This window comes from Oncorhynchus mykiss, chromosome 1, assembly GCF_057628025.1.
Source record: "Oncorhynchus mykiss isolate SJ-2025 chromosome 1, ASM5762802v1, whole genome shotgun sequence".
In the NCBI taxonomy this organism is placed as follows: Eukaryota; Metazoa; Chordata; class Actinopteri; order Salmoniformes; family Salmonidae; genus Oncorhynchus; species Oncorhynchus mykiss.
In genome coordinates, this window is record NC_143022.1 from 1,467,541 (window position 1) to 1,482,500 (window position 14,960).

The 14,960-nt window shown below is 50.1% G+C and overlaps 1 protein-coding gene across 12 annotated transcripts in view; it reads left to right on the plus strand.

The window, feature by feature from the left end:
• Positions 1-14,960, plus strand: part of cyfip1 (cytoplasmic FMR1 interacting protein 1) — a 123,075-nt gene that overhangs the window by 8,258 nt on the left and 99,857 nt on the right. For 5 of the 12 annotated variants that reach the window (XM_090227467.1, XM_090229040.1, XM_090229091.1 and 2 more), the window contains exons 2-6: positions 2,385-2,502; positions 2,618-2,707; positions 6,127-6,204; positions 7,417-7,518; positions 12,884-13,065. In XM_090227467.1, the coding sequence (XP_090083593.1) occupies positions 2,386-2,502; positions 2,618-2,707; positions 6,127-6,204; positions 7,417-7,518; positions 12,884-13,065 (569 nt within the window). In that variant the 5' untranslated portion in view covers position 2,385. Of the gene's footprint in view, positions 1-1,932; positions 1,987-2,381; positions 2,503-2,617; positions 2,708-6,126; positions 6,205-7,416; positions 7,519-12,883; positions 13,066-14,960 lie in introns of all 12 variants that reach the window. The other 7 variants (XM_090227922.1, XM_090229256.1, XM_090229007.1 and 4 more) reach the window with 3 other exon arrangements.

The window sequence follows — 14,960 nt, forward strand, 5'->3', positions numbered from 1 at the left end:
AACAGCACTGCACCCCCCACAGCAACTCGCCCAAGCCTTCCCCATTTCTCCTTCTCCAAAATCCGTTCAGCTGATGTTCTGAATGAGCTGCAAAATCTGGACCTCTACAAATCAGCCAGGCTAGACAATCTGGACCCTTTCTTTCTAAAATGATCTGCCGAAATTGTTGCCACCCCTATTATTAGCCTGTTCAACCTCTCTTTCGTGTTGTCTGAGATTCCCAAAGATTGGAAAGCAGCTGCGGTCATCCCCCTCTTCAAAGGGGGGGACACTCTTGACCCAAACTGCTACAGACCTATATCTATCCTACCATGCCTTTCTAAGGTCTTCGAAAGCCAAGTCAACAAACAGATTACTGACCATTTCGAATCTCACCATACCTTCTCTGCTATGCAATCTGGTTTCAGAGCTGGTCATGGGTGCACCTCAGCCACGCTCAAGGTCCTAAACGATATCTTAACCGCCATTGATAAGAAACATTACTGTGCAGCCGTATTCATTGATCTGGCCAAGGCTTTCGACTCTGTCAATCACCAGGTCCTCATCGGCAGACTCGACAGCCTTGGTTTCTCAAATGATTGCCTCGCCTGGTTCACCAACTACTTCTCTGATAGAGTTCAGTGTGTCAAATCGGAGGGTCTGCTGTCCGGACCTCTGGCAGTCTCTATGGGGGTGCCACAGGGTTCAATTCTTGGACCGACTCTCTTCTCTGTATACATCAATGAGGTCGCTCTTGCTGCTGGTGAGTCTCTGATCCACCTCTACGCAGACGACACCATTCTGTATACTTCTGGCCTTTCTTTGGACACTGTGTTAACAACCCTCCAGGCAAGCTTCAATGCCATACAACTCTCCTTCCGTGGCCTCCAATTGCTCTTAAATACAAGTAAAACTAAATGCATGCTTTTCAACCGATCGCTACCTGCACCTACCCGCCTGTCCAACATCACTACTCTGGACGGCTCTGACTTAGAATACGTGGACAACTACAAATACTTAGGTGTCTGGTTAGACTGTAAACTCTCCTTCCAGACCCATATCAAACATCTGAATCCAAAGTTAAATCTAGAATTGGCTTCCTATTTCGCAACAAAGCATCCTTCACTCATGCTGCCAAACATACCCTTGTAAAACTGATCATCCTACCAATCCTCGACTTTGGCGATGTCATTTACAAAATAGCCTCCAATACCCTACTCAACAAATTGGATGCAGTCTATCACAGTGCAATCCGTTTTGTCACCAAAGCCCCATATACTACGCACCATTGCGACCTGTACGCTCTCGTTGGCTGGCCCTCGCTTCATACTCGTCGCCAAACCCACTGGCTCCATGTCATCTACAAGACCCTGCTAGGTAAAGTCCCCCTTTATCTCAGCACGCTGGTCACCATAGCATCTCCCACCTGTAGCACACACTCCAGCAGGTATATCCCTCTAGTCACCCCCAAAACCAATTTTTTCTTTGGCCGCCTCTCCTTACAGTTCTCTGCTGCCAATGACTGGAACGAACTACAAAAATCTCTGAAACTGGAAACACTTATATCCCTTACTAGCTTTAAGCACCAACTGTCAGAGCAGCTCACAGATTACTGCACCTGTACATAGCCCACCTATAATTTAGCCCAAACAACTACCTCTTTCCCTACTGTATTTAATTAATTAATTTATTTTGCTCCTTTGCACCCCATTATTTGTATTTCTACTTTGCACATTCTTCCATTGCAAATCTACCATTCCAGTGTTTTACTTGCTATATTGTACTTACTTTGCCACCATGGCCTTTTTTGCCTTCACCTCCCTTATCTCACCTCATTTGCTCACATCGTATATAGACTTGTTTATAATGTATTATTGACTGTATGTTTGTTTTACTCCATGTGTAACTCTGTGTTGTTGTATCTGTCGAACTGCTTTGCTTTATCTTGGCCAGGTCGCAGTTGTAAATGACAACTTGTTCTCAACTTGCCTACCTGGTTAAATAAAGGTGAAATAATTGTTTTTATAAATATCTGTGTGTTGTTCCAGCAGCATCATGTCTCTAACTCTTATATCTGTGTGTTCCAGCAGCATCATATCTCTAACTCCTATATCTGTGCGTTGTTGCAGCATCATATCTCTAACTCCTATATCTGTGTGTTGTTGCAGCATCATATCTCTAACTCCTATATCTGTGTGTTGTTGCAGCATCATATCTCTAACTCCTATATCTGTGTGTTGTTGCAGCATCATATCTCTAACTCCTATATCTGTGTGTTGTTGCAGCATCATATCTCTAACTCCTATATCTGTCTGTTGTTGCAGCATAATATCTCTAACTCCTATATCTGTGTGTTGTTGCAGCATCATATCTCTAACTCCTATATCTGTGTGTTGTTGCAGCAGCATGGCGTCCACGGTGACCCTGGAGGATGCTCTGTCCAATGTGGACCTTTTGGAGGAGCTGCCTCTCCCAGACCAGCAGCCCTGCATTGAGCCCCTGCCCTGCTCCCTCATGTACCAGGTAAGAACTGTTCTCAGACCAGGTAATTACAGTATTCATTTGCACCGTGTCTGTGCGCACAGAGCAAACTGTTAGTCTTCCTTTGATTCCAATCTAACATCCCATCTCTTTGCAGCCCAACTTCAACACCAACTTCGAGGACCGTAATGCCTTTGTGACGGGGATCGCCAGATATATCGAGCAGGCCACCGTCCACTCTAGCATGGTAAGTACCAGTTTCCAGACACATCGAGCAGGCCACCGTCCACTCTAGCATGGTAAGTACCAGTTTCCAGACACATCGAGCAGGCCACCGTCCACTCTGGCGTGGTAAGTACCAGTTTCCAGACACATCGAGCAGGCCACCGTCCACTCTGGTGTGGTAAGTACCAGTTTCCAGACACATCGAGCAGGCCACCGTCCACTCTGGCGTGGTAAGTACCAATTGCCATGTGTAGCCTCATGAATAGATTGAAAAAGTATTCGTTATGCCTTTTGGAATGAATAAACTCCGTTCATGAACTTCCTCTAAATTCTCTAGTCTGTTGATACTTCATGTGGGAAACTTAGTCCCCCGAACAGGGACAAAAGAGAGGGGTAGAGTTAGAGAGAGAGAGAGCTGGTGGGATGGTTTATAGGGTGAATAAGGATTTATTAGGGTTTATATGGGTGAAATAAGGCTGAGGAGACTTGGCTGTGTCCCTGTGACAGGAACGAGGACCCGGGCCAAGCTCTTGGGTTGCATCACAAATGGCACCCTATTCACTATATAGACCCCTATGGCTCTGGTCTAAAGTAGTGCACTATATAGGGAATAGGGCTCTGGTCTAAAGTAGTGCACTATATAGGGAATAGGGCTCTGGTCTAAAGTAGTGCACTATATAGGGAATAGGGCTCTGGTCTAATGTAGTGCACTATATAGGGAATAGGGCTCTTGTCTAAAGTAGTGTACTATATAGGGAATAGGGCTCTGGTCTAATGTAGTGCACTATATAGGGAATAGGGCTCTTGTCTAAAGTAGTGCACTATATAGGGAATAGGGCTCTGGTCTAATGTAGTGCACTATATAGGGAATAGGACTCTTGTCTAAAGTAGTGCACTATATAGGGAATAGGGCTCTGGTCTAAAGTAGTGCACTATATAGGGAATAGGGCTCTGGTCTAAAGTAGTGCACTATATAGGGAATCGGGCTCTTGTCTAAAGTAGTGCACTATATAGGGAATAGGGCTCTGGTCTAATGTAGTGCACTATATAGGGAATAGGGCTCTGGTCTAAAGTAGTGCACTATATAGGGAATAGGGCTCTGGTCTAAAGTAGTGCACTATATAGGGAATCGGGCTCTTGTCTAAAGTAGTGCACTATATAGGGAATAGGGCTCTGGTCTAAAGTAGTGCACTATATAGGGAATAGGGCTCTGGTCTAAAGTAGTGCACTATATAGGGAATAGGGCTCTTGTCTAAAGTAGTGCACTATATAGGGAATAGGGCTCTGGTCTAAAGTAGTCCACTATATAGGGAATAGGGCTCTTGTCTAAAGTAGTGCACTATATAGGGAATAGGGCTCTGGTCTAATGTAGTGCACTATATAGGGAATAGGGCTCTGGTCTAAAGTAGTGCACTATATAGGGAATAGGGCTCTGGTCTAAAGTAGTACACTATATAGGGAATAGGGCTCTGGTCTAAAGTAGTGCACTATATAGGGAATAGGGCTCTGGTCTAAAGTAGTGCACTATATAGGGAATAGGGCTCTTGTCTAAAGTAGTGCACTATATAGGGACTAGGGCTCTGGTCTAAAGTAGTGCACTATATAGGGAATAGGGCTCTGGTCTAATGTAGTGCACTATATAGGGAATAGGGCTCTGGTCTAAAGTAGTGCACTACATAGGGACTAGGGCTCTGGTCTAAAGTAGTGCACTATATAGGGAATAGGGCTCTGGTCTAAAGTAGTGCACTATATAGCGAATAGGGCTCTGGTCTAATGTAGTGCACTATATAGGGAATAGGGCTCTGGTCTAAAGTAGTGCACTATATAAAGAATAGGGCTCTGGTCTAAAGTAGTGCACTATATAGGGAATAGGGCTCTGGTCTAATGTAGTGCACTATATAGGGAATAGGGCTCTGGTCTAAAGTAGTGCACTACATAGGGACTAGGGCTCTGGTCTAAAGTAGTGCACTATATAGGGAATAGGGCTCTGGTCTAAAGTAGTGCACTATATAGGGAATAGGGCTCTGGTCTAAAGTAGTGCACTATATAAAGAATAGGGCTCTGGTCTAAAGTAGTGCACTATATAGGGAATAGGGCTCTGGTCTAAAGTAGTGCACCATATAGGGAATAGGGCTCTGGTCTAAAGTAGTGCACTATATAGGGAATAGGGCTCTGGTCTAAAGTAGTGCACTATATAGGGAATAGGGCTCTGGTCTAAAGTAGTGCACTATATAGGGAATAGGGCTCTGGTCTAAAGTAGTGCACTATATAGGGAATGGGGTGCCATTTGGGTGCCACACATACCAGGTCTCTCTGCTGCACTGTGACATGTCTGCTTTAGTAGGGGAATAGTGGTGAATAGTGGTTCTTTGTGCTCAATTAGTGAGGGGTAATTGATGTTGTAGAGCGCCTGTCCACCTGCCAAGGCTCTATCAAACAGCACTTTGTATGCAGCCAGCCAACCAACCAGGGACCAAGGCTGCTCTGAATGCACTGAAGCACTACAATACCTCAGGAACCTATGAGAGAGAGGCTAGTATCTGTATTGTACCTCAGAGAGAGAGGCTAGTATCTGTATTGTACCTCAGAGAGAGAGGCTAGTATCTGTATTGTACCTCAGAGAGAGAGGCTAGTATCTGTATTGTACCTCAGGAACCTCAGAGAGAGAGAGAGGCTAGTAGCTGTATTGTACCTCAGCAACCTCTGAGAGAGGCTAGTATCTGTATTGTACCTCAGGAACCTCAGAGAGAGAGAGAGGCTAGTAGCTGTATTGTACCTCAGCAACCTCTGAGAGAGGCTAGTATCTGTATTGTACCTCAGGAACCTCAGAGAGAGAGGCTAATATCTATATTGTACCTCAGGAACCTCAGAGAGAGAGGCTAGTATCTGTATTGTACCTCAGGAACCTCTGAGAGAGGCTAGTATCTGTATTGTACCTCAGGAACCTCAGAGAGGCTAGTAGCTGTATTGTACCTCACCAACCTCTGAGAGAGGCTAGTATCTGTATTGTACCTCAGGAACCTCAGAGAGAGAGGCTAATATCTATATTGTACCTCAGGAACCTCAGAGAGAGAGGCTAGTATCTGTATTGTACCTCAGGAACCTTCGAGAGAGAGGCTAGTATCTGTATTGTACCTCAGCAACCTCAGAGAGGCTAGTTGCTGTATTGTACCTCAGGAACCTTAGAGAGAGAGAGGCTAATATCTATATTGTACCTCAGGAATCTCAGAGAGAGAGGCTAATATCTATATTGTACCTCAGGAACCTCAGAGAGGCTAGTATCTGTATTGTACCTCAGGAACCTCTTAGAGAGAGGCTAGTATCTGTATTGTACCCCAGGAACCTCAGAGAGAGAGGCTAGTATCTGTATTGTACCTCAGGAACCTCAGAGAGGCTAGTAGCTGTATTGTGTTTGAGAGCCTTTTAAATGTCTTCCTTTAGAATGAGATGCTGGAGGAGGGCCAGGAGTATGCTGTGATGCTGTACACGTGGAGGAGCTGCTCTCGAGCTATCCCACAGGTAACCACTGCATGGCCGACTGATATACTGCTCTCATGCTATCCCACAGGTAACCACTGCATGGCTGACTGATATACTGCTCTCATGCTATCCCACAGGTAACCACTGCATGGCTGACTGATATACTGCTCTCATGCTATCCCACAGGTAACCACTGCATGGCTGACTGATATACTGCTCTCATGCTATCCCACAGGTAACCACTGCATGGCTGACTGTTATACTGCTCTCATGCTATCCCACAGGTAACCACTGCATGGCTGACTGATATACTGCTCTCATGCTATCCCACAGGTAACCACTGCATGGCTGACTGATATACTGCTCTCATACTATCCCACAGGTAACCACTGCATGGCTGACTGATATACTGCTCTCATGCTATCCCACAGGTAACCACTGCATGGCCGACTGATATACTGCTCTCATGCTATCCCACAGGTAACCACTGCATGGCTGACTGTTATACTGCTCTCATGCTATCCCACAGGTAACCACTGCATGGCTGACTGATATACTGCTCTCATGCTATCCCACAGGTAACCACTGCATGGCTGACTGATATACTGCTCTCATACTATCCCACAGGTAACCACTGCATGGCTGACTGATATACTGCTCTCATGCTATCCCACAGGTAACCACTGCATGGCCGACTGATATACTGCTCTCATGCTATCCCACAGGTAACCACTGCATGGCTGACTGATATACTGCTCTCATGCTATCCCACAGGTAACCACTGCATGGCTGACTGATATACTGCTCTCATACTATCCCACAGGTAACCACTGCATGGCTGACTGATATACTGCTCTCATGCTATCCCACAGGTAACCACTGCATGGCTGACTGATATACTGCTCTCATGCTATCCCACAGGTAACCACTGCATGGCTGACTGATATACTGCTCTCATGCTATCCCACAGGTAACCACTGCATGGCTGACTGATAAACTGCTCTCATGCTATCCCACAGGTAACCACTGCATGGCTGACTGATATACTGCTCTCATGCTATCCCACAGGTAACCACTGCATGGCTGAGGCTGATCTGATACTCCACATAACTCTAACATTACAATCCATGTTTTAATTGTAGTTGCAAACTATTGTAGGTCTTCATGCAATGTATTGCTCCTGATCTCCTATGTGAATTGCTCCTGATCCCCCATGTGAATTGCTCTCTTCTCTCTTCCTCCCTCTACCAGGTGAAGTGTAATGAGCAGCCCAACAGAGTGGAAATCTATGAGAAGACAGTGGAGGTGCTGGAGCCTGAGGTCACCAAGCTCATGAACTTTATGTACTTCCAGGTAACACCAACCAGCCAGTACCCTCACCTCTCTCTCTGTCCCACCAACCAGACACCCTGACCTCTCTCTCTCTGTCACACCAACCAGACACCCTGACCTCTCTCTCTGTCCCACCAACCAGACACCCTGACCTCTCTGTCACACCAACCAGACACCCTGACCTCTCTCTCTGTCCCACCAACCAGACACCCTGACCTCTCTGTCACACCAACCAGAGACCCTGACCTCTCTCTCTGTCCCACCAACCAGACACCCTGACCTCTCTGTCACACCAACTAGACACCCTGACCTCTCTCTGTCCCACCAACCAGACACCCTGACCTCTCTGTCACACCAACCAGACACCCTGACCTCTCTGTCACACCAACCAGACACCCTGACCTCTCTGTCACACCAACCAGACACCCTAACCTCTCTGTCACACCAACCAGACACCCTGACCTCTCTGTCACACCAACCAGACACCCTGACCTCTCTGTCACACCAACCAGACACCCTAACCCCTCTCTCTGTCACACCAACCAGACACCCTAACCTCTCTGTCACACCAACCAGACACCCTGACCTCTCTGTCACACCAACCAGACACCCTGACCCCTCTCTCTGTCACACCAACCAGACACCCTGACCCCTCTCTCTGTCACACCAACCAGACACCCTGACCTCTCTGTCACACCAACCAGACACCCTAACCCCTCTCTCTGTCACACCAACCAGACACCCTGACCTCTCTGTCACACCAACCAGACACCCTAACCCCTCTCTCTGTCACACCAACCAGACACCCTAACCCCTCTCTCTGTCACACCAACCAGACACCCTGACCTCTCTGTCACACCAACCAGACACCCTAACCCCTCTCTCTGTCACACCCACCAGCAACACCATGTCTGTGTGTAGATGTTCCTCCAGTGTTCTGTCACTGCAGTGTCTTCCAGAAGTACACAGAGTAGCCAGCACATTGATAAAGTAGGCTGCCAGGGAGTTGTTGTTGTTGTTGTTGTCGAACAAGCTCTATTCTGGTGGCTTCTGGTACTTTCTAATGGCTTGATTCCATCCTACATACACAGTTAAAGGATTGAGTACTTTAAAGACTTGCCCACCGACTTTACATTTGGTGTGTTATTGAGTAGAAAGACATGACTTTACAGTAGAAAGACCTGACTTTACAGTTAAAATGACTGAACATTTCTGTTTTCATTGTGTTAGTTGTTTTGGATATCAACTAGGCCCAGATATGATCAGGACTATTCTCTAAGGTCTCCTTTTAACCTGTTTTCTCTTGAGATTTAAGTCCTATTTGCCCTATGAATTGCCCCCAATGACGTCTGTTCTTCAAATGATGTATTTGATTGGCTCTGCTGCTGTCGACACTTAGGATAAGGAAACCAGGGTGGCATTTTGTATTGGGTGAATTATAGTTTTAACAGTTTGGCCTGATAACCATTCACTGTGGACGGGATTGTCAGGGGAGGGGCAGGATGTTTTTGAGACAGAGTTGGTAGGGTTTCAGAGCTGTCAATCAATCACTGTGGGTGGGACTTTGAGAGAAGGAGATAGGTTAGTGATCTAGTCAGAAAAACTCTTTCAATTTAGTTTGTGGCAAAAACCTAAGAGAAAGGTTGTTCTGCCTGATCAACATGGATTCCCTGTTGAGAAACAATATAGAATTACAGGAAAATAGTTTTAAAAATTCTAACATTTTCAGACCCCCAGCCAGACCTTCCAGATAAAACCCTCTTGGGCCTCACTCCCCCCTATCTGAGATATCTACTGTAGCCCTCATTCTCCACATACAACCCCCGTTCTGCCAGTCACCTTCTGTTAAAGGTCCCCAAAGCACACACATCTCTGGGTCAAAAATGCAAGCCCTCGCATATTATGCGGGCAATTGTCAATTTTGAAAAAAAATCTGTTATTGGTACTGCAGAATGAGGCTCTCTCTCCACTACCTATTGTCCTGCAGTGAAGATTCAACATCTTCATCAAATGTTTTGGAATTTATCTGCAGAGAATCGGCAAAAAGCAGTATCAGTATTTGTGAGCCAGACGCCGGATTGAGACATCATAGAGCCTTTATTTGTTTCCCTGGAGTTCTCCATGATCCAGGATACGAACAGGGGTTCAGTTCAATGTTTTAAATCAATTGTTAAATGCTTTATTGACAAATAACACTGTCAGTCATGTAAGGAAAGATGGGTAGTGTTTAATGTCACACGATCTGAGACTTATATTGAATGTAGGCGACCTGTTCGGTGGTGTGGTCTGGTGTGGGCGACCTGTTCTGTGGTGTGGTCTGGTCTGGGCGACCTGTTCTGTGGTGTGGTCTGGGCGACTTGTTCGGTGGTGTGGTGTGGGCGACCTGTTCTGTGGTGTGGGGTGGGCGACCTGTTCTGTGGTGTGGGCTGGGCAACCTGTTCAGTGGTGAGTGCTGGGCGACCTGTTCTGTGGTGTGGGCTGGGCGACCTGTTCGGTGGTGTGGTGTCGGCTGGGCAACCTGTTCAGTGGTGTGGGCTGGGCGACCTGTTCAGTGGTGTGGTGTGGGCGACCTGTTCTGTGGTGTGGGTTGGGCGACCTGTTCAGTGGTGTGGTGTGGGCGACCTGTTCAGTGGTGTGGTGTGGGCGACCTGTTCTGTGGTGTGGGTTGGGCGACCTGTTCGGTGGTGTGGGCTGGGCGACCTGTTCAGTGGTGTGGTGTGGGCGACCTGTTCGGTGGTGTGGTCTGGGCGACCTGTTCGGTGGTGTGGTCCGGGCGACCTGTTCGGTGGTGTGGGTTGGGCGACCTGTTCAGTGGTGTGGGCTGGGCGACCTGTTGGGTGGTGTGGTGTGGGCGAGCTGTTCAGTGGTGTGGGTTGGGCGACCTGTTCAGTGGTGTGGGCTGGGCGACCTGTTCAGTGGTGTGGGCTGGGCGACCTGTTGGGTGGTGTGGTGTGGGCGAGCTGTTCAGTGGTGTGGGTTGGGCGACCTGTTCAGTGGTGTGGGCTGGGCGACCTGTTTGGTGGTGTGGGCTGGGCGACCTGTTTGGTGGTGTGGGCTGGGCGACCTGTTTGGTGGTGTGGGCTGGGCGACCTGTTCAGTAGTGTGGGCTGGGCGACCTGTTCAGTGGTGTGGGCTGGGCGACCTGTTTGGTGGTGTGGGCTGGGCGACCTGTTTGGTGGTGTGGGCTGGGCGACCTGTTCAGTAGTGTGGGCTGGGCGACCTGTTCAGTGGTGTGGGCTGGGCGACCTGTTCAGTGGTGTGGGCTGGGCGACCTGTTCGGTGGTGTGGTCTGGGCGACCTGTTTGGTGGTGTGGGCTGGGCGACCTGTTCGGTGGTGTGGTCTGGGCGACCTGTTCAGTGGTGTGGGCTGGGCGACCTGTTCAGTGGTGTGGGCTGGGCGACCTGTTCTGTGGTGTGGGCTGGGTGACCTGTTCAGTGGTGTGGGCTGGGCGACCTGTTCAGTGGTGTGGGCTGGGCGACCTGTTCAGTGGTGTGGGCTGGGCGACCTGTTCGGTGGTGTGGTGTGGGCTGGGCGACCTGTTCGGTGGTGTGGGCTGGGCGACCTGTTCAGTGGTGTGGGCTGGGCGACCTGTTCAGTGGTGTGGGCTGGGCGACCTTTTCGGTGGTGTGGTGTGGGCTGGGCGACCTGTTCGGTGGTGTGGGCTGGGCGACCTGTTCAGTGGTGTGGGCTGGGCGACCTTTTCGGTGGTGTGGTGTGGGCTGGGCGACCTGTTCGGTGGTGTGGGCTGGGCGACCTGTTCAGTGGTGTGGGCTGGGTGACCTGTTCAGTGGTGTGGGCTGGGCGACCTTTTCGGTGTTGTGGTGTGGGCTGGGCGACCTGTTCGGTGGTGTGGGCTGGGCGACCTGTTTGGTGGTGTGGGCTGGGCGACCTGTTCAGTGGTGTGGGCTGGGCGACCTTTTCGGTGGTGTGGTGTGGGCTGGGCGACCTGTTCGGTGGTGTGGGCTGGGCGACCTGTTCAGTGGTGTGGGCTGGGCGACCTGTTCAGTGGTGTGGGCTGGGCGACCTGTTCAGTGGTGTGGGCTGGGTGACCTGTTCAGTGGTGTGGTGTGGGCTGGGCGACCTGTTCGGTGGTGTGGGCTGGGCGACCTGTTCGGTGGTGTGGTGTGGGCTGGGCGACCTGTTCGGTGGTGTGGGCTGGGCGACCTGTTCAGTGGTGTGGGCTGGGCGACCTTTTCGGTGTTGTGGTGTGGGCTGGGCGACCTGTTCGGTGGTGTGGGCTGGGCGACCTGTTTGGTGGTGTGGGCTGGGCGACCTGTTCAGTGGTGTGGGCTGGGCGACCTTTTCGGTGGTGTGGTGTGGGCTGGGCGACCTGTTCGGTGGTGTGGGCTGGGCGACCTGTTCAGTGGTGTGGGCTGGGCGACCTGTTCAGTGGTGTGGGCTGGGCGACCTGTTCAGTGGTGTGGGCTGGGTGACCTGTTCAGTGGTGTGGTGTGGGCTGGGCGACCTGTTCGGTGGTGTGGGCTGGGCGACCTGTTCGGTGGTGTGGTGTGGGCTGGGCGACCTGTTCGGTGGTGTGGGCTGGGCGACCTGTTCAGTGGTGTGGGCTGGGCGACCTTTTCGGTGGTGTGGTGTGGGCTGGGCGACCTGTTCGGTGGTGTGGGCTGGGCGACCTGTTCAGTGGTGTGGGCTGGGCGACCTTTTCGGTGGTGTGGTGTGGGCTGGGCGACCTGTTCGGTGGTGTGGGCTGGGCGACCTGTTCAGTGGTGTGGTGTGGGCTGGGCGACCTGTTCTGTGGTGTGGGCTGGGCGACCTGTTCGGTGGTGTGGTGTGGGCTGGGCGACCTGTTCGGTGGTGTGGGCTGGGCGACCTGTTCAGTGGTGTGGGCTGGGCGACCTTTTCGGTGTTGTGGTGTGGGCTGGGCGACCTGTTCGGTGGTGTGGGCTGGGCGACCTGTTTGGTGGTGTGGGCTGGGCGACCTGTTCAGTGGTGTGGGCTGGGCGACCTGTTCAGTGGTGTGGGCTGGGCGACCTGTTCAGTGGTGTGGGCTGGGTGACCTGTTCAGTGGTGTGGTGTGGGCTGGGCGACCTGTTCAGTGGTGTGGGCTGGGCGACCTGTTCGGTGGTGTGGGCTGGGCGACCTGTTCGGTGGTGTGGGCTGGGCGACCTGTTCGGTGGTGTGGGCTGGGCTACCTGTTCGGTGGTGTGGTCTAAGCAACCTGTTCAGTGAGTTTTAAATGAAAAGAAGCATAGTTAAGTCATGAAGTGGAAAACACTGGTCACTGTGTAACATTTTATTCACATTATTACAGTTTTTTCATGTTGCAGTCATGGCAGTTCTATTTTTTTCAGTGGCCTTTTAAAGCAGTGCATTTTTAATGTGCTCACTTTTGACATTGATATCGACCCTCCGTTTCTCCTCCTTCAGCGAACGGCTATAGACCGGTTCTGTGGGGAGGTGCGTCGTCTCTGCCACGCTGAGAGGAGGAAGGACTTTGTCTCCGAGGCCTACCTCCTGACCTTGGGGAAGTTCATCAACATGTTCGCTGTGCTGGATGAACTCAAGAACATGAAGTGTAGCGTCAAGAACGACCACTCTGCATACAAACGGTACCACACACACACACCACACACACACACACACACACACACACACACACACACATATCCTGGGAGACTACAGTAGTGAGTCATTTAGCAGACTCTTATCCAGGGAGACTATAGTAGTGAGTCATTTAGCCGACTCTTATCCAGGGAGACTCCAGTAGTGAGTCATTTAGCAGAATATTATCCAGGGAGACTCCAGTAGTGAGTCATTTAGCAGAATATTATCCAGGGAGACTATAGTAGTGAGTCATTTAGCAGACTCTTATCCAGAGACACTACAGTACTGTGTGCATACATTTTCATTCGTACTGGTCCCCTGTGGGAATCGAACCCACAACCCTGCAGGTACCATGCATTGCATGGTATACAGGGGGTTACGGTACAGAGTCAATGTAGAGGCTATATACAGGGTGTTACGGTACAGAGTTAATGTGGAGACTATACACAGGGTATTACGGTACAGAGTCAATGTGGAGGCTATATACAGGGTGTTACGGTACAGAGTCAATGTGGAGGCTATATACAGGGGGCACCGGTACCGAGTCAATGTGGAGGCTATATACAGGGTGTTACGGTACAGAGTCAATGTGGAGGCTATATACAGGGTATTACAGGGTATTACGGTACAGAGTCAACGTGGAGGCTATATACAGGTAGAAGCTGTTCAGCAGTCTGATGGCTTGGGGGGGTAGAAGCTGTTCAGCAGTCTAATGGCTTGGGGGGGGTAGAAGCTGTTCAGCAGTCTAATGGCTTGGGGGGGTAGAAGCTGTTCAGCAGTCTAATGGCTTGGGGGTAGAAGCTGTTCAGCAGTCTGATGGCTTGGGGATAGAAGCTGTTAAGCAGTCTGATGGCTTGGGGATAGAAGCTGTTCAGCAGTCTGATGGCTTGGAGGTAGAAGCTGTTCAGCAGTCTGATGGCTTGGGGATAGAAGCTGTTCAGCAGTCTGATGGCTTGGAGGTAGAAGCTGTTCAGCAGTCTGATGGCTTGGGGATAGAAGCTGTTGAGGAGCCTTTTGGTCCTAGACTTGGCCCTCCGGTACCGCTTGACGTGCTGTAGCAGAGAAAACAGTCTACAACTTGGGTGACTGGAGTCTCTGACAATATTATGGGCTTTCCTCTGACACCGGGCGGCCGGTAGCCTAGTGGTTAGAGCTTTGAACTAGCATCCGAAAGGTTGCTAGATTGAATCTCCGAGCAGACAAGGTCAATAAGAATTTGTTCTTAACTGAGTTGCCTAGTTAAATAAAGGTAAAATATAGAGGTCCTGGATGTCAGGAAGCTCGGCCCCAGTGATGTACTGTAGTGTCTTACGGTCAGATGCTGAGCAGTGAACAGGTCAGGAGGCTCTCAATGGTGCAGCTGTAGAACCTTTTGAGGATCTGGGGACCCATGTCAAATCTTTTCAGTCTCCTGAGGGGGAAAAGGCATTGTTGTGCCCTCTTCACGACTGTCTTGATATGTTTGGACCATGATAGTTTGTTGGTGATGTGGACACCAAGGGAAACTCTTCTGTCCTGCTCTGTTCTGTGTATGGCCAGGGAGTTGTCCTGCTCTGTGTATGGCCAGGGAGTTGTCCTGCTCTGTGTATGGCCAGGGAGTTGTCCTGCTCTGTGTATGGCCAGGGAGTTGTCCTGCTCTGTCTATGACCAGGGAGTTGTCCTACTCTGTGTATGGCCAGGGAGTTGTCCTGCTCTGTGTATGACCAGGGAGTTGTCCTGCTCTGTCTATGGCCAGGGAGTTGTCCTACTCTGTGTATGGCCAGGGAGTTGTCCTGCTCTGTGTATGGCCAGGGAGTTGTCCTGCTCTGTGTATGGCCAGGGAGTTGTCCTGCTCTGTGTATGGCCAGGGAGTTGTCCTGCTCTGTGTATGGCCAGGGAGTTGTCCATCTCTGTGTATGGC